Source organism: Pterocles gutturalis, unplaced genomic scaffold (assembly GCF_000699245.1).
Source record: "Pterocles gutturalis isolate BGI_N339 unplaced genomic scaffold, ASM69924v1 Scaffold49839, whole genome shotgun sequence".
Taxonomy (NCBI): Eukaryota; Metazoa; Chordata; class Aves; order Pterocliformes; family Pteroclidae; genus Pterocles; species Pterocles gutturalis.
In genome coordinates this window covers 2,508-20,212 of record NW_010135049.1, presented here as the reverse complement: position 1 = coordinate 20,212, position 17,705 = coordinate 2,508, and the positions used below count along the sequence as shown (strand labels likewise).

At 40.4% G+C, this 17,705-nt stretch overlaps 1 protein-coding gene across 1 annotated transcript; it reads left to right on the top strand.

The window, feature by feature from the left end:
- Nucleotides 1-9,894: 9,894 nt before the first annotated feature.
- LOC104467834 (tyrosine-protein kinase RYK-like) lies at nt 9,895-16,924 on the top strand (the record flags this gene model as incomplete). The annotated part of the gene is made up of 5 exons (XM_010081766.1): nt 9,895-10,016; nt 11,724-11,823; nt 12,963-13,097; nt 15,314-15,370; nt 16,780-16,924. Coding segments are annotated over 5 exons (559 nt in total), but the record flags the coding sequence as incomplete, so codon positions are not given.
- Nucleotides 16,925-17,705: the final 781 nt, after the last annotated feature.

Sequence of the window (17,705 nt, the reverse complement as noted above, 5' to 3'; positions counted from 1 at the left end):
TTTGGATACTGCAAAAGCTGAATGAATGAGCCAAATTCCAAATGTATCTTGGTTCATAGTTGTTCTGAGCTCTAGTGAAACAGTATTCCCACCTGAAACTATCCAGAATGAAATATCACTGAGGCTCCTCCTTTTCTTGCGGCAGAACAGCCTTTAGTGAGAGGCTATTCCTCTAGTAACTTAGTGGGCAGTATTAAAATCATACTTAGGCTCTCAACTGCGAAAGCAGGGAGTGCCTAAAGGGTGAAGTGCGTTTAATGAGTTGTGCCTGATGGATTGATTTTTTTTCCCCTTTTTTCCTTCTGAATGGCATCAGCACCAGCAGATCCTATGTAAGAATGAATGCTAACACTCTCTGAAAACGCCTTGTGATGGTACAAAGGGTGTGATGGTAGCCCCTTCAAACGCATTATTTCTCTTCCATCTCTGCCTTTGTCCTTCTTTCAAGCGGATAACTCACATATTTGCGCTGACTGCTTTGGAGATCTGGGAGCAGAAGCAACAACATGAAACTAATGTGATGCTTTAGAATTTTGCTGCCACTTACTGGATGTTGAATAGCCGTAATTAAATTAACCAGTATATTGATTTCACCATGCTGCTCGGGAAGGATAAGAGGAGTAACGTAAGCATTGGAGCTGCTGCTTAGCAGGCTTGAAAAGCTGCAGCCACTTGGAATACGTAATGCTAGCGGTATCAGTGGAGCCGGGCAGGTTGATAAACTAAAGATGGTTATCTTCTCAAAACTGTTCTAGCCTTTATGAAGTTAGTTGATGGCCTGGTAAAGTAATTCCTAATAAAAGAAAAAAATACTAAGCTCCATGGCTTTCCTGAGTGCAGAGGTTGCCATAGAAGCTAATAGACCTCTTTTAGTTCATGCGGAGCTTGGTTTTGCATAAAGTCTTTTATGTCACTGTGATGGAAGCCTTCCAAAATGTCTTGACAGGTGTGAAGGGTGCGTTGTCCCTTCAGCAGTCCCGTTAGTTACAGAACTAGAAGCATGAGTTTAGAAGCTGAGAGGCCTGATGCACTGAGGGAGGTGTGTGTGTGGGGGGGGTGTTTATTTTTTTAAATTTATTTTATTTGTACTCGGTTGGGTGCTTGTTACTGAAGTAGTCATGGCTGCATGACTGCTGGCAGGGACACTCTTCTGAAGGTGGCTTCTTGCACTGTTGTATTTTACTGTCTCATATAATGGAATAACTGAAGAAAGGGTATTTTTTTTTTATAGTATAAAAACATAAAGCAAACTTGACAGAAGGGGAACTCCAATTTGCTCACCTCCAATGGTAGCTGCACCATTTCTTTCCAATCTGTCCCATTTGCCCTTCCCCACCAGTCATGATACTGGCTATTAAGGTCCCTGCCTTCAATTGTCTCGGTGTCGTTCATCTTTCCTTCAGAATAAGCCCTTTGGGTAACTCGTGTGCTGTTCTGGCTATTAATAGCAAAGTGACTGCTGGTTTTGTTGGGAGTTCTATTAGTTTTTCCTCTTTTTTTTGAAGGTTCATAGTGGGCAAATGTAATTTAGAAGGTGTTTTCAGGAGCAGAGTTTACTTGTATTCTGCTCTGAGGGCGTTTTTAATTTTTTTTTATTTTATTTTTCTCTATTAAGGAGAGTGTAATCTTCTAGTAGTTTTCTCAGCTGTCTTTATATCCTTCCTATCAGAAAAATGGAGATTTTTCTATAGGTGAAGAAGAGAAGAATAAGCAGGCAGGCTGTGCAAATGTAAATGTTGCTGCTGTTCAGAGACAAACAAAAGGGTAAGCGGTTGGGTCATAGGAACAATGTCTTCTTTTTCATATGGATTGAGTTAAATATTGCCAAGTTCCTTATGCTTCTGTTTCTGCAGGTGCCATCTCCTGAGAGAAGCTGCTTCCCATAGAAGGGAAGCAGTCTGCTCTGACTTTCAGAACGGCCTTTCAGTGAGAAAAAAATCCTGTTTGCATGTGGTGTTGAACTTGCAAATTCTACTTGACAGCATCAATAAGATGAATTGTGGGTGATCTGTCAGTGGAAATTTATGAGGATTTAATGAGGGCTCTCAGCTAAGAGTTTTGCCTCTTGTTTGCTAGATATTGGGAAGTTTCCTACTAAGGTTCCCTGCTAGGTAGTCTTGGTTGGTTTTCAAGGATGCAGTCATTGCCCTGAAGTTATATTGAGTATTTCCTCATGTTGAATGCCTTACATATTGTTTTTCATCTCCAGCTCATTAAAAGTTAACTCTGTGCAGATAACAAAGCTCTTTGTGTAAATAACCGCAGTCTGTCTGCTCTGCTGGGCAGAGTGAGGTGAGCTTGCAAAGTAACCGTGCTGTTTGCAGTGGGACACCTGTCTCTGGTGGGAGAAGCCTTTCATGGAGGCGAGAATGGATTGAATTTTGGAGCCTCACCAATCAGTGTTGTATAAATGAGCTAATGTGAGAGCAATTCCACAAAGACATTTCACATTTAGGAATGCTTTGGTGATGTATCAAGCTGTGATTTTATTTCTAGTCTTGTTTTCCGTGTTCTTGAGAACTTTTTTCCCAGGGTCTCTGATACTGGTTTATCAGGCATTCCTTTCTAGCAAAGTTTAGACTGAAGTTTAGAAAGAGAGGGTTGAAGAGTTCTTCCATGAGATAGATGCATGTAGACAATGAAGAACTTCACATAGGGGTAGGAAGTCGTCCCCCCAAATGAGGAATTCTTTTGTCTTGGTAGGCTTTCTTATTCAAAGTTTTTGTTCAACAGTCAAGGAAGAAATGTTTCTAAGCAAAAGGTATGAGGTGTGTTAGTGGGTACTGATGGGTTTGTGCCTGCTGATTTGTCTTTCAAGCTCCACGCTGAACAACATCCTTTGGTGTTCTCTGGCACCTGTGTTATGAGAGTGAGAAGCTGTTTATTCATCATCGTTGTGTTAAGATTTAACTTTTTTCCCCTGTGATATTTTTCATCAATCGTCTTTTCCAGAGCCTCATGGTGTGTAAGATGTTTAAAAGCAAGTATTTCAGCCAGAATTCTCAACCAACAGCTAGAACTGGTGGGCTGTAGCGCTGGGGAAAACCCAAGTAAAAATGCAAGTAGAAGGTTATAATCTGTTACTTATTTAATTAAATGAAAGTTCACTTTGATTGTATGTGCTGGATATGTATAAATAGGATATAAGAAGTCTTTTATGTGTATGTGTGTGTATATATATATATTCAGATGCTTAATATTACATTTCCAATAGTTTACTATTTTCTAAATGAAATTGATCCATGTGGATCAGTTTGTATTTGATTTCCTCATTTTTTTTTAAACTCCCAGTTGTAGTTTCAGCCTTGTGTAAGCTGATTGTTGAAGTGAACTAAATAAATACATTAAAACTATAAAGGCTTGCTCTGGGAAAGTGTTCTCTTTACCCTGAAAAAAAATTTCAGTAGTCAAGAGCTGATTTTTAATTCTTCAGCCACATTTCCTTGTGTTTAGGCTGATGGTATGAAAATAGCAGATTTTTACCAGCGCACATTTGGAGAACCTGTTGCAAAAAAAATGCTTAGGATTTAAAGTCAGTGTTTCAGACTTGGGGTGTACTTTTGATGAAAGAAAAATGGAAGGAAAAAAAAAGATAACTTTCTTCAACAAGGTAAATTGTCCAGTGCTGGGAGAATCCTGTGTGTTTATGGAGCGGGTTGCGCAGACTTGGGGCTGTACTCTTTCATGTGGGTGTTCACCCTGGAGTGGAAGCTTCTGGTCTGGCCAGAGGGCTAACCCAGGTGAGCTGCTCAGGAATGGAGGCATCGCTCTCTGGAGTCTGTAAACCTCTGAACAAATAGAATATTTATTTAAAGATAATAGCTCGTTTAACTGTGTAACTCTTCTCAATTAATCTCTTTCAGTGGCTGTGAGTCAGGAGCAGGAGTGGCTTGCTTTGTGAGGGCTGTGGTGGTTTGACATCGTACTGCAGGCATTTCTCAGCTGCTTATGAAGAAACACAAGTTACAGACTAATGGATTGAGGAAACAAGCGCTAATTTCAGTCGTATCTGTACGTAGACAGGAATCTCCCGCAGGATTGGATAGACAGCTGGGAGAGGCAATTATGTCAGCTATCGTTAGCAGATTGCTATCAGATTAGGGCTAATATTCATATTGCAGTGAGCAGTATTGCAGTAAGAGCAACCTCATCTAACTTACATTGCACGCTCATTCTTGATTTTTAGGCATAATCTTCCAGAATTATGTTGTGATGATTTAAGTCTGTTACCTGGTGTAACCGATGCCTAAATACTGTCGTTGACTTTAAGAAGAATGTGATACTACTAGTGCATGTTGTAGGATAGATTTGCTTCATAAGAGTAAAATCCTATTTTTCCCATGCTGACAGCAGCAGCATGGGAAAAAAATTTTTGTATATTGTGCTTAAAAAGAAAAAAAAAAAAAGAGTTGAAGCTAGACTGTGTTTACACAAGGACATTTGAAAAGAAGTGTTTTCTTGGGCTTCTAGACTGACGTGATCCAATTTTGTCATGAAGACAAGGGCTGCTCAGCATCTTTTGCATTTGGGAATGAAAATTGGCCTCTCCCCTTCCTTTCTGAGCTTCTTCAGATGTTTTGTTGTGTTAAACAGTGCAAAGAATGACAGACTTTCTCTATGGTGCTGCTTAAATTTACCTTTTTGTTTGTGTTCAGCTTTAATTTATTCTTTCAAGTTTTGTGCCCAAGGGTGGGAGGTACAAAGATGTGGAAGTTCATAATGAGATTTAGGGGTTGCCTGGGTAAAAGTGTAGCGGTTTTGTCTTGAAATCAGAGCAGAGCATTGGTCTTAACTGTTTTCATGTAAGTTGGTCAAGTCCAAGTAATGAGAAACTAGATCCTTTAGTGTTGTGCATTGGCTGCGTAAGGGCTTGTTTAAGGAGACTTGCCAAAGCAAAACTGCAGCTTAGGTTTTAAAACTGTTCATCGTTGATATACTGCTTAAACCAAAAGAAGCATTTCTGAAAAGCTGCTTTTCCTCCTGTTGTTTGTGTAACCCAACAAATTTTTGATGTTTCTTTGTAAGGTTCTCCACCTCTTTCTTTTTTTTAGTGCTTTGCCTGGAAAAATATTTCTCTTGCTGTTTGTGTTTTTCATCTGTGTTTTTCTTCTAGAGCCACCTGTTTTCTCCTTTTGTCATTGCATATGTGACATAAAACATGACATACCAATCTGGATTTGTTGCAGGAGGTTGTGCGCACACTGGTGTTCTTGCCTTACTTAAAGTACAAGGTGACAAAAGTGTTCAAAACCTTAGGGGGATCCAGACATCTTGTAGAATTAAACTTCCTTCCTCCTCTTTGCCCCCCCTCCAATGGTATCAGTCAGTAGGTTTTAGTGTAGTAGTTCAGCATTCTTGGAATCTGAAACAATTGAGAAAACGAACTTTGTTTCTTTCTTCTTTTCCTCAGCAACCTGCTACATAGGCTGATTACATCTGATGCTGCTACTGTGTTTGAAAGAGATTTACACACTTAAAAAAAGTGAAAAATGGAGGTTGCGGGTTTGGGCTGTATATTGACAGTGACTTACTTAATTTGATGCCATCTTTTGAAGCTACCTATGCCCAAAGCACGCTTTGAAAAAAAGTCTAGACTATCTGGATAAGGTAACAGTACTATTTTAGTACAAGATCCATCCAAGTTAATGCTGCTTCAGTTGTGCCCTCCACATGGGGTGCTCTGGATTTTCTCATTAAATCAGGGAGTTAAGCTGACTGACGAGTGTTCCCTCGCTTTCTTTTTTTTCCCCCTGCATAATGCCAGCTTGAGTCCTTGAACTTGTCTGGCTGAAGGTTTAAATAAGGAACACTGCAAGGCAGGTGTAAGTATATATATCTGAACAAAAAACATGAAATGCAAAGTTGAAGCAATTCTGAGTTAGGCTTAAACTGTCATGGTAATGGAACCTAAAGTGTTTTCTGCGAACTCCTTCACCATTTTTAATGTCTACTCCAGAGAGAGTTAGTAATAGCACTTAGTCTGGAAATGTAAGCAGTGAGGGGACATGATTTCATTGTGTGGAAAAAAGTATGTAGATAACAGGGACAAAAGTATCTGATTGAACAGAGGGAGCTCAGCCAATACTGAATGAACATAACTGAACCTGTTTGGCATTTCACCGAGGCAGGTCGTTGTCCTCTTGAGATGAACTTGTGGGAAGAGAGGCGCTGGATGTGATCTGCCCAGGGTGTTTGCAGTGGTATCCTCATCCTCGGTCTCCAGCAGCGCAGGGCTGTTGGAGCCTGGCAGGCTGTGCCGTGGTTTTGCTTAGTGAGAATTTAACCTGTGCGACCTATGTGGCGTTGAGAAAAGCATCCCTTGCCTTGGCTAAAATCTACTAACTGTAGAAATCTGGAGTCCACCCGCCATGGAGCTCTTGAGCGTGCATGGTGCTGCAGTGTCACCTGGGCAATTTCTGTGTGTATGGGGAAGTTTTCTCACCCTCAAAGTGGAAGACTTGGGAAACAAAGGAAGCCCAGGAATGCAGTGAGCAAAGCAAGGACAGGACCGGTGAGCTACGGCTCTGGCTTTCATCACCGCTCGCTGCAGTGCCCTGTGTGATTCCGTACCTGTACGTACCTTCCCAGTGTGCTCCCTTACGGCTGGGATGTGGTGGGGCTCCCGGCATCGCTGGTGATGGGCAGCTGGGCTCCTTTGCATTGGGTGGAAGATACCTTCCTGCCCGGAGCACAGGCAAGGTGCTTTTTTGACTGGCAGCTTCAACTGCAGTTTTTTGTGTGTTTCGCCAGCCTAATTGAGATAAATTGTATAGACATAGCGCTTGAGGAATTGAGGACTGAAGTGGGGAAGGCAGTGAGGACGTGCAAAATTAGGGCTGGAAGCAAAACTGGACTGTGGTGTGTTGGAGGTAGGGAGATGGGAGCTTGCTTGTCTGGTGTGGACACAGGTTCTTAGCTGTGCATGGCAAATTGAATTTGGTCTGTAGTTCATTGATGGGAAAAGACGTGCTATAGAGGAAATGTTTTAATTGTTCATAAACTTAAAAGGAAAAAATACCATCCGGTATTGACACACTGACATTTCCCAAGTATGTATCTTCTCAGTTTCCGGGGTTTGAGAAAGCATTTATCCAGATTCATAGAAGGAAAAAAGTCTAATGAAAAGCTGTTGCCTGTTAGTTTAGGAAGTTTGTGATCTGCAAGCACTAGAAGCATGGAGGATCTGCTGGCAAAGTGTCACTATGTATTTACTTTGGTTTCATGTTCTTCCCTCGGCATTTTCTGTAGACCCCTGATAGAAACAGGATGCTAAGCCAGGCAATTTTCTACCTTTTTTGTGAGTTAAGCGCTATACCACAAAACCTCTTAAATTATTTTTATATGCCAGTTTTTTAATGAGAGCATAATTTTTTTAAGACATAAAACTTGACATTGATTCTCATTCTGCTCTTACATGATGCTGTTGAAATTAATGTAATTAGCATTGCCTGTTAGCATGCAGCTTTTTATGGCAGTACAGGCATTAAAACATTAGTGCTCTATATAATCAAATTACTTGGTGTCATACCACTATTAAAGCTTAAAGATTTGATTGATATTCTGTAGGGTGGTTTGGTTTTGTACACCTTTAGATGTTATTGCACATGAAGATATTTCTGCTTGAGAGTTTAAATTAGGATTGCCTTGTACATTACTTTTATAAAGGCAGTTTTATTGCTGTGTACCCATTTGTTTTCTATGATCAGTTTCTCTACCAAGATTATATTAAATCAAGGGTTATCACCTTGAAAATCTCACGGTATTACAGGTTCTGAAATGTTGTTTTTGTGAACCTCTAGTTGCTGGTGTGACCATTTATCAGCAAGAGATTCCAAAAGCAGTTCTATTGCTCCAGTCTCATTGTTTCACTTGCTAATCCTTTTGTCCTCATAATTTTTTTTTAATAACTTGCATTTACTGGGCTTGATTTCAATACTTTGTTTAGTAAGTTTATGCCCATAAAACTTCTCATCTTTTTGATGAGATCTAATGGCAAGCATCTGATAGTTGTGAGCTTTTCTCCATGCTCCTTCCATGTTTTCTAAATCTGAGCTAGATTTCATGTATAAGCATCTACATATGTAAAAATTATCCAGGCAAGTGCTTTTGGAAGTTTGCTGTTTCTTTTATGTGTTTTCCAAGTTTTATTTTGTTTCAATGTGTGTATGTGTGCTTCCCCTTCCTCCCTGTTTTACTGGGGGATATGCTTTTGCATTTGTTGTTTATTGTTGAGTGGAAATACGGACAAATTGGAGAAGAAAGGTTTAACTTTTTTTTTTTTATACTGTCTCAAGCTGATTACATTCAGCATTGAAGGCATCATCTACATCTTTTCCTGTTCAACATCTTGTGTGAGAGCATTTCTCCCTAGGATTACTCTGTTGTTTTGATTCCTTTCATGCATCCAGTCTCTAGGGTTCTTCCTCTCACTACCCCCCAGTCTCTGTGATTATATTCGTTTGGGTTTTGATTAAGTTTCAGGATACTAATGAGGCAGCAGGGAGTAAAAGTGGTTAACAGCAACAAGAATGAAGAGGAATGTCTTGGCTGCATTTCTACATCTTGTGGAAACAACGTGGATTAAAACAAGTTTTGGGATAAGAGAATGCTTATCACTTCCCACTGATTTGTGCCCAGTTTGTGCACTGAATAGGAGCAATTATTTCTCTCAAGCTAATTCTACCTTTCTTCAAACGTGGCTTGTCTACACAGTTCAGTAGTTATCTTTGATTTATTTTTTTTTCTTTCTTAAAAACGCTTTAATGATTCCTTAGATTCTTGGAATAACTTCAGGATGCCTTAAATGCTGTTGTCTTGGAGTCACAACCTCTGCAGTTTTCTTGACTTTCTAGCCATAATAAAAATAACTCCATTATTTGCATTCCCAGTTGTACTGTGAGTACTTTAATTGAACTCCTACCCTTGCGGAGATCATGCTTGGAGCGTGCACCTGTGTCTGATTTGCCCAGTTCTCTTACCGTGTCAGTACATTGCTGAGCCTGGATAGCGTTTAACTGGGAGGAAAAGCTGTATGAGACAAGACAAAATGGTACTGATCACAAATACAGTATGGTTTTGTCCTGAGGATATGGGGCTGGGATTAATTGTACAGCTGCAGGGAAGGGGGTTAATTTGTAGTCCTTACTTTGCCGCTAATTGCTAATGACACCCAGGGCAAGCTGTAGGGTCCTGGATAGATGATGGCAGCTTCAGGATTTTTAATATCAGAGTGTGCTTCTTATTTAGGAAATGCACCTTAGTGCTCTGTAATAAATAGTTTTGTGGGTCTTTCAGTTCTCTAGGTTTATCAAAATGTGTGGAAGGCAAAGGGTGGACATAAAATATTAGTGTTGCTTAGTGTACAAATGTAATTCCTGCTCACTATGTGCTTTGTGTTATGATCTCATTACCTTGAAGTTAATTCCATAGTGCTTAAGTGTCTCAGGCTCAAGAAATGAGCTATTCCAGGAGGAATTACCTGCAGTTAACAAACTGAGAATCCAAAGCAGTTTAAGTGTACACCGTTGTAAATAAGAGCAGAAGTGGACCTGTGATTCCCAGAAGCAGACGGGTACATTCAGGAGAGTCTGTACAGACTCTTTTTTGGAGGATTGTATGAAAAGTTGTTTCCTTCCGTTACATTCCAGCTTTTACCTGTTTATTAGTCTCAGTCATCTCTCTGAAATTGTTGCTTTGTAAGAATTTGAAGCACTCTTGTTAATGCTGACATGCACAAGCATTGATCCCCAAACCTGCAATGGACATTATGGGCTTGAAGTATTTGCTTAAAACATTCAAATACAAGTGGAGCTGGTGGTACCGAAAGTTGTTTGTTCTGGTGTGTTGCTGCTGGTCCTGTTCTTCCTTGTCTTACTCTTTTCTTTCTCATTACAGGTCTTGATGCAGAGTTGTCCTACGTGAGGAATGATGTGGTTAATCACTACGCATTGTCCTTCAATCTCTTGGTACCCAGCGAGACCAACAGTCTTCACTTCAGCTGGCACGCTAAATCCAAGGTAAGCAGGCAGAACTCCTGTGTTTGAGTATGTGATACATGATCTGTATTGCTTAGTGAATACCCACTATCAAAATTTAATGCATTTTTTCTTTGCAAAAATTAGCATATGCTCGGTGCGAAATAATTATTTATATGATTGCAGGCAGTAAGTTAAGATGATATGTATCCAAACTGTTCCCTTCTTGTTTTAGAAAGGTTAAGCCCTTCTTTCAATCTATTTTGTACTTCTTGTTTCTGGCAAGCTGTGGAATCTCTTCTGGTGGTGCATTGTACACACAGAAGGGGCAGCCATGAACTGAAACCTCTGGAAATCAAATGTAGAGCGATTGTGTTTTAGAGATTTCTAGACACGTGTCTGGAGATTAGAGGAACCTATGGAGGTAGCATCTAGCATGCTATTACCGAGCCCCAGTTAAATGAAAGGGATTTTTATTTCACTTAATTGCCATGGCTGGAGCATGCAGCAACAGCTGTCATAAAGATTGCGTATGCTTTTACATTTTGAAGGAATTCCAGTTACTTAACAATTTACTTTGGATGTAAAATGATCTTTTTAGTCTCTGCCAGATGTTCATTCTTTTTTTTTTTAATTTGAGTGATGGTTATTCTGTCACTAGGTAGGAAAGACTGCACTAGGGACAGAACTATTTAACAACTCCACCAGTGCAATTTCTGAAGATTCCTTGTGCTAGCATTTTTCCCTTTGAGGTGTAACTTCTTAAGAAATGTGAATTTTGGCCTGCAACAGTGTTGGCAGAGTGCAAGCCAGCCCTTCTGCTTGATACCACATTCCCCCTTCACAGGCAGTTCAGTAACTTGCCATTTGAGTAGGATCTTTGAAGGACTTTCCTTGTTACAACTTCAGCCATGAGCTACCTGCATCCCTGTCACTGCCCTGAGTTTTATTAGGTCTGTCTGTGAATTTTGAATAGATTTTTTTGAGCTGGTGTGCTCCTGCTTCCGTTACTGTGGTTGCACCACTCCCAGCATCTTCTGTGGTAACTTTGTAGGATGGGTCAGTGCACTTTATAGGAGCTCAGAAACTGGGTTATATTTCTGCCCTTGTCATCTTGACTGAAGAATAAATTGGTAACATCAATGCATCCTATTATGCTTTAGAAAGGGGAAAGAAAAACTAATGGGGTAAACAGTAAGACAAAATGCATTCAGCTGAGTGTGGAGGGAAAGGATGGGTTTCCAACAGGAGCTTATGACTTAGTTACAATAGGTCCTGTACTTTTTTTGAATGAGTATTTGCAGAATCAGCTTCCTAAGTGGAAACAAAATCTTGACTATAGTTGAATAAACTGTAGGCAATTTTGGCTATTTAGTTTATTAAACTGACTAGAAGACGGGAAATTTTTAAAATTCCTATAGTTTTAACAAACTGGCTTTTGAACAAATAGGTTTAAAAGTATCAGCAAGTGAGGTTTGCGGTGTTTTCTTTTAACAAAGCATTTTAAATTCTGCCCCAGACTTTTAAGAATTATGTTGAGTAGCTTCTATTTTGTCTTTTTTCATTTGAACTGTCATAGAAGTCTGCTATTTGGAAACCTTGAATTTGGCTACCTAAAATCACTAGCATTCTTTGAAAATAAAATACAGTTTTTTAATTTCAAGAATACTTATGAAAAGGTACATAGCATTTCTTTTTACTACTGTAGTGGTTTCTTATGTGTTTTCTGTCTCCCAACTATTGTTACAGGTTGAATATAAACTGGGATTTCAGGTAGATAATCCCATGGCTATGGCTATGCCCCAGGCCAACATTTCTCTACAAGGAGAAGTTCCTCGCACCCTTTCAGGTAAGCTCCCCAGCCCTGAAAGCGCACAGCTAGTGCTGACGCTAATAACGCTTTCTGATGGTGCTTTATTTTTTCCAAAATGTGTGTGGTGTTGCATAAGAGCATAATTTTTCTCTATTAAATGTAATATACTTAGAGGTCTTCTGCAATAGTTACGACATTGCTAAAAGGGTGTTATAGATTGAGACTCTTAGTCTGAGAGTAATATTTTTTTGCCTCTTGTTCAGTGGAGGATAGAGATGTTCCTGGAAAGGAAACGTGACATTTTGAATGTATATGTACACACGTAAGGTTCCCGTTCTCTTTCCAAAATAATAATTAACAATTAATAAGCAATTAATTTCTCTAGCCTATAGAGATGACATTTCAAGATGTGGGAGTTAATACATTGTAGTGTTTATGGTAAGTGTAAAACTGATAAAACTATTTTGAATATATGCTAGCTCCTCCACAAAATTTCTGTTGCAGGAAATATGCAAGTGATCATCATTCACGCTTGATCAAGTATGGTTCCTCACTGTCTTGCCCTCCGTTAGATACTCAAGGGGCAATAAAATATGTATTTTGGTTGTGTACCACTTTTTTTGTGAAAGCAGACAATGCTGGGGAATCAGGCTTGTTGTGTCTTCTCTGTTGGCATAAATAATACTGGTATAGAAGCTAAAAGTAAATAATGTCATATTAGTTTAAGTTTTGATTCCAGGCAGATTTGCAGAGACCAAAATATTTAAACTTAATGGTTGTGAAAAAAGCTAACCTTCGTAGCAGTTGAAAAAGCAATGAGGAGAACGAAATTTTCTGGGTTTCTCTGATGCTGGAGGTTTCTCTTGTGACAGCACTTTAAATCCAAAGCTAATGGGTGGCTAATGGGCATTTATCCACACATCCAGTTTTAGTGTTGTAAACTTTTAATATAGCTCACATAAATTAATTTAAAATCTATTCACTTTAATATTTCAATAGTTGTCTGAAATTCCAAGGCATGAAAACTAAAACAGTATCTCTTAATAGCAAGTTCTTTAAAAATGTACGTTATAAACGTAATTTAAAAAGACACTTATAGTTTAAAAGTTCTTTCAACACGATGTCTGAAAAGTGCTCAAATTTAATTGTAAAGCCTGTTTGTTGTCTGTTTGCAGTGTTTCGTGTCGAACTCTCCTGCGCCGGCAGAATCGACTCTGAGGTCACAATATTAATGCAGCTCAACTTGACAATAAATTCATCAAAAAACATCACAGTTTTAAATTTCAAACGAAGGAAAATGTGCTACAAAAGTAAGACATTAAGTTTCAAATGTTAAAAAGCTTTTAGTATGAAAAAGGAGTGGGAAGGTGTATGATCCAGGACATGAGTAACAGTTCCTGAGAGTGAATGTTGGAGAGGATAGGAAGAAACCAGGTAAAATCTTGCCTTTCAGAGACGAATGGGGACTTTTGGTAAAAGCAGAAGCTGACGAATGCACAAATACCCCAACTGTCCTGCTGCACTGGTTGACCTTTTTACGTATATAGCAAAAAGCATTTTCTCTCTTGTGCTTGGAAGGAGGAAACTTCTCAAAACTCCAGCAGTCTGAGTATTCAAAGCATTCTAAGAATTACCGACAAAATCTACAGTTTTTAAATTGTGATAAACTTCAAATGGGCTATTTAGTGAGTGTAAGTAGGTGTTAGTCTTTCAGACTTGGAGAACAAAATGATCTCTGTAGCTAATGCAGACTTCAGAAATCCCAGATCAACTCTTCTGTGTTTTGACTTGGGAATCTGCCAGCACAATTTATTCTGGGATTGTTGTTATCTCCTGTTGCTGCTTCCTAGAAGTATTTTCATAAGCATCAGTAGAAGATGATTTTTGGGAATCCCAAGAACTGTACCTTTCTTAAAAATGATTGTGATGTCCTGTCCTCAGGCAGCATTTGAGGATGGCCACCTCTTTATTTACCTGCTCCTCCTGGCTCTGTTCAGTTTACTTGGAGCCTTTGAGGACAGTGGTTGGCTTTTCAGAGGAGAGTTTGTCACTTCTCTTAAGTATGTATGTCTAAGGATGAACTTCTGGAAGGTGTGGATGAAGGAGTTAGCATGGCTTTTTAGCACATGATGTTGCGATACTTAGGTTCCTTGCATTGATGTTACGGAAGATCGTTCTTAATTTGAAGAGTTTCTCTAGTGAAAAAGGAGGTCTGGCTGATGATGTTGACATTTTTACCTTTTTTTCATGTTTTCCTATGTACTTTTTCAAATGTTCTAACTGAAGGAAGTCAGCACTGCTTATGTGTTCATAGCTTATTGAGCTGCTGAATGAGCAGAGGAGGTTCCTGTAGGCACTACATGGTTATCAGGGAGTGTGAGACAAGAGCTGATTCCTAAATTATGCAGAAGCATTCTTACAGAGATCATGTTTCTGTGAGCTCATAAGAATGTCAAGACTTTTTTGATGTGTGTTGGTAGGTATAGAGCATCCGGGGATTTCTCATTTAATTTAGTGCGTAAGTTAAAAATATGCAGCCACTTGCGTTTGTAATAGTGCCTCCTAAAGTTTAAAAAAGAAAAAAATAAATTCTCAGGTTTTCCCTCCCCCTTCCCCAGGTTACTTTTTCACAAGTTTGCCAGACTGAACTGGCGTACAAGGAGTCGGAAGGGGCTGTGCTGGAGAGGAAGCAGCTCTTCAGAGCTGGGAGCAGGAAGGGGGATGTGCAAGCGGGATTGCCTGGGCAGCTACAGAAATCCCTTATTGCCTCAGCTGCATGCGTATCCTCAGTGAGCTTCACCTGAAGTCATCTCACAGCCTGCTTGCCCTTGATTTGCACTCTTCCTTAGCGACCAGACTTGTAGTAAGCTTAATGAAGATTTGTCCCATTTCTAAAGGACAATTTTCACCCACAAACCTCAGTATTGTCCTTGTGCCTTTTGTTCCACTTTTATGAGTATTTAAATAGGCGTTACCTTTTTTGTCCTTCAGTTTTAAAACACCCACGACTGTAGCTAATCAGCTGAGAAGGCACAGTGCCTATGGCTGCATCTCTAACTTTTTCCTAGGATGAGGAGAATTAGGTCAGGGTAGTATTGAGTGAACATATGCAAGAAATTATTTGCTCTCCTGTAGTAACTGATTCTGTGAGGTCTTTGTTTAGCGTTTCAGCATACACTCACGTATTTTTGCACCTCCTCTTTCTACTGTCTGCTGCTTTGGACTTTGGTGGACAAGCCAGAGGGTTTTTTAGAGGTAGGTGGATTCAGTGGGTTCAAGCATGGCCTCAATGGACGTATGTATCAGTTGTGAAATATATCTGACTCGTGTCTTAAAGATGTGCGATTTTTTTTATACAGTGACTAGATATTTAAAATGGAAATGTAGAGATAACTGTAGTCCTTAAGTCAACTCGCCTATTTGGAAAAGCAGGTTTGTTTTTCCATACGTGAGGCAGTTGGCTTCCTTTGAAGGACTATAATAATCAATGTGTAGGAAGCTTAATGTTTTTCTCTCATCTGTTTAGAGCTTGAACCAGAAGTAAAATCGCCAACATCTGACAAAAACAGCAGCAAGGCTATCTGTAAGTAATTCTGAGTGTACAACTTACTTTGGGTGTGAAAAATGACAAACTTGTGATGTTCTTTCTGTTTCCATAGCATTCCCTGTGAGAAAACACTCCCTTGGGTAGTTTGGACTATGCCCAGTATTTTACTGTATTTTTTGTAACTAATTATTTTAACTGTGAATAAATAATAGCGGAGAGGAAAAAAAACCTATTCTAAGTCTCTGAAAAACTTTTTTTTTAATCACATCTTAGGGGCTGATGACTCTGATCTATTTTCTTGTCTTTAGGACCTGTCTGGTTGTCTCTTTTGTCTTGTCAGTCTTGAATGAATTGGATGAGGTGGTTTCTTTTACTCGCTCCTTTTCCATCTGGAAATATCATCAACTGCCAGTGCTCAGCCTCTGTGGCACCCGAGACATAAACAATTTTGCCAAAATGCTTTTTGAAAGCGGAGCATGTTGCTCTGTTTTCTCTTTACCACCTGCTGTCTCTTCCAGGGTGGTTGTTCTCCATGATGCATCGTGTAAAACTGGGAATGTCTGGGGCTACCACCTCCCCCTGCCGCCAGTCCCTCTGCCCATGGAGCTGTCAGTGCCAGCTGAAGGCCAGTGCAGCAGACAGCCCTCCAGTGCCGAAGTGCAGCAGCACAGAATTTTACCCTAAATTATTACAATTGAGATTCTTTTGAGAGAGAGGATTGACTGCACTGTTAACACTGCTGCGTTTGGGTGCGGGGCAGGGTGCTGTAATCCCCCCATCTTAGCCTAAAATCAGGGCGAGAAGCTGTAGTTGTGTGCTCTGGTACTTTCGGTCAGCAAGTAATCACTGCCAGCACCCTGCATCTAGGTGTCACTAATTTTATTTCCTGTATTGGTGCATGTCCTGGCGTGCAGGTGACTCCTGCTCTGCCAGCCCCAACTAGCGAGTCCTTGCCCCTTGCTGCATTGGGGCTCAGCTGAGCCGGAGGCTGGGTTTGCCTGCGCTCCTGCTGTGTTTGCAGCACGGGAGCTGCAGAGGAGAGTTGAAGGCTTGTGTGAGGTAGAACCAGCAAGACCATTTTGGGAGATTCCTGGCTAGCTTATATCCTTCTATAGGAACCCTCCTTTTGTCCCAGTAAATAAATGGAGGCATTGAGTGGCTTCCTGGGCCTGCCCTGCTTTGCTGCAGCAGGAACTGTGGTGCCCACTCTTCTGGGGCTTACCATGGTCTGTCTCTGCCGGCTGGCTCCTGCTCCTGCCGGATGTGGATGGCAGGGCACCTGGGACAAGTCTGGGGACAACAGCACTGCCTTTCTGCCATGTCAGCTTGCAGAGAACTAATGAAATATTGTTTGTTTTTTCTTTTGTTTTCTGGGGTGTTTTTTTTTGTTTGGGTTTTTTTTCTTTTTGAGAAAGGTTCGCTAACTTCTCACCTTTTTATTTCAGTCGATCCAGTAAATGCAGCTCCCACCACTTCTACCCGTGTGTTTTATATCAGTGTAGGCGTGTGCTGTGCTGTTATATTCCTGGTGGCAATAATATTAGCTGTCTTGCATCTCCACAGCATGAAAAGGATAGAGTTGGATGACAGGTATGTATTCAAGCTTTTCCCAGTGCATTTTTGAGACACATTTACTCAGATTTGCGGGAGTTCTGGTCTCAAAATGAACACTCTGTAGTAGCCTGCAATTTCTGCTCTTGATGTCAAGCTGTAGCAATTACTACCTGGGTGGAGTTGGGGTGAGTGCTGTATGGCAGAAAGGCAGAAGTTGCAGGTGCTCTGCTGTTTATGGGGTGGGAGGCTTGTGGCTGTTGGGTTTTTGCCAGAATAGTTGCATGGAGGACACACAGTGGGCAAATTTGGGCAGAATCAGATTTACAGGGATTGTCAGGATTGAAGAAAAATTTGGTAGATAACTGGGCACACTGAAAATACTTGTTTCTTACTGATTTCTACAGGAGATTGAATTTCAGTTTTCTCTACTTTTGATTGATTTACCAGTATTCACTTTGGCCTTAGGGTAAAGTCTGGGGATTACAACTGGTTGGTTATAAAGCTGAAAGGGCAGCTCTCTCCTTAACATATTTTCAATCCAGAAAAAACAAATTGGCACATGCATGTAGAAAGGACTTGTAACGTGAACCCCAGGGCAATATGGTCAGCTCCCTGAGGGGGGATTAAACACCGAGGTGGAAGGGAGGCTGAAAAAGGCAGGTGGACTGAGGCTCTGCTGAGGCAGTGGGAACAAGCTGCATCAGGTGCAACTGTTCAGAAGTGTGCAGCGTTGAAACCGAATACTTCAGAGAACAGTCGGGCTCATGGGTGGTCACCCCTGTTGAAAGGATATCTTGAACAGTTTCTGTTCCTGCCT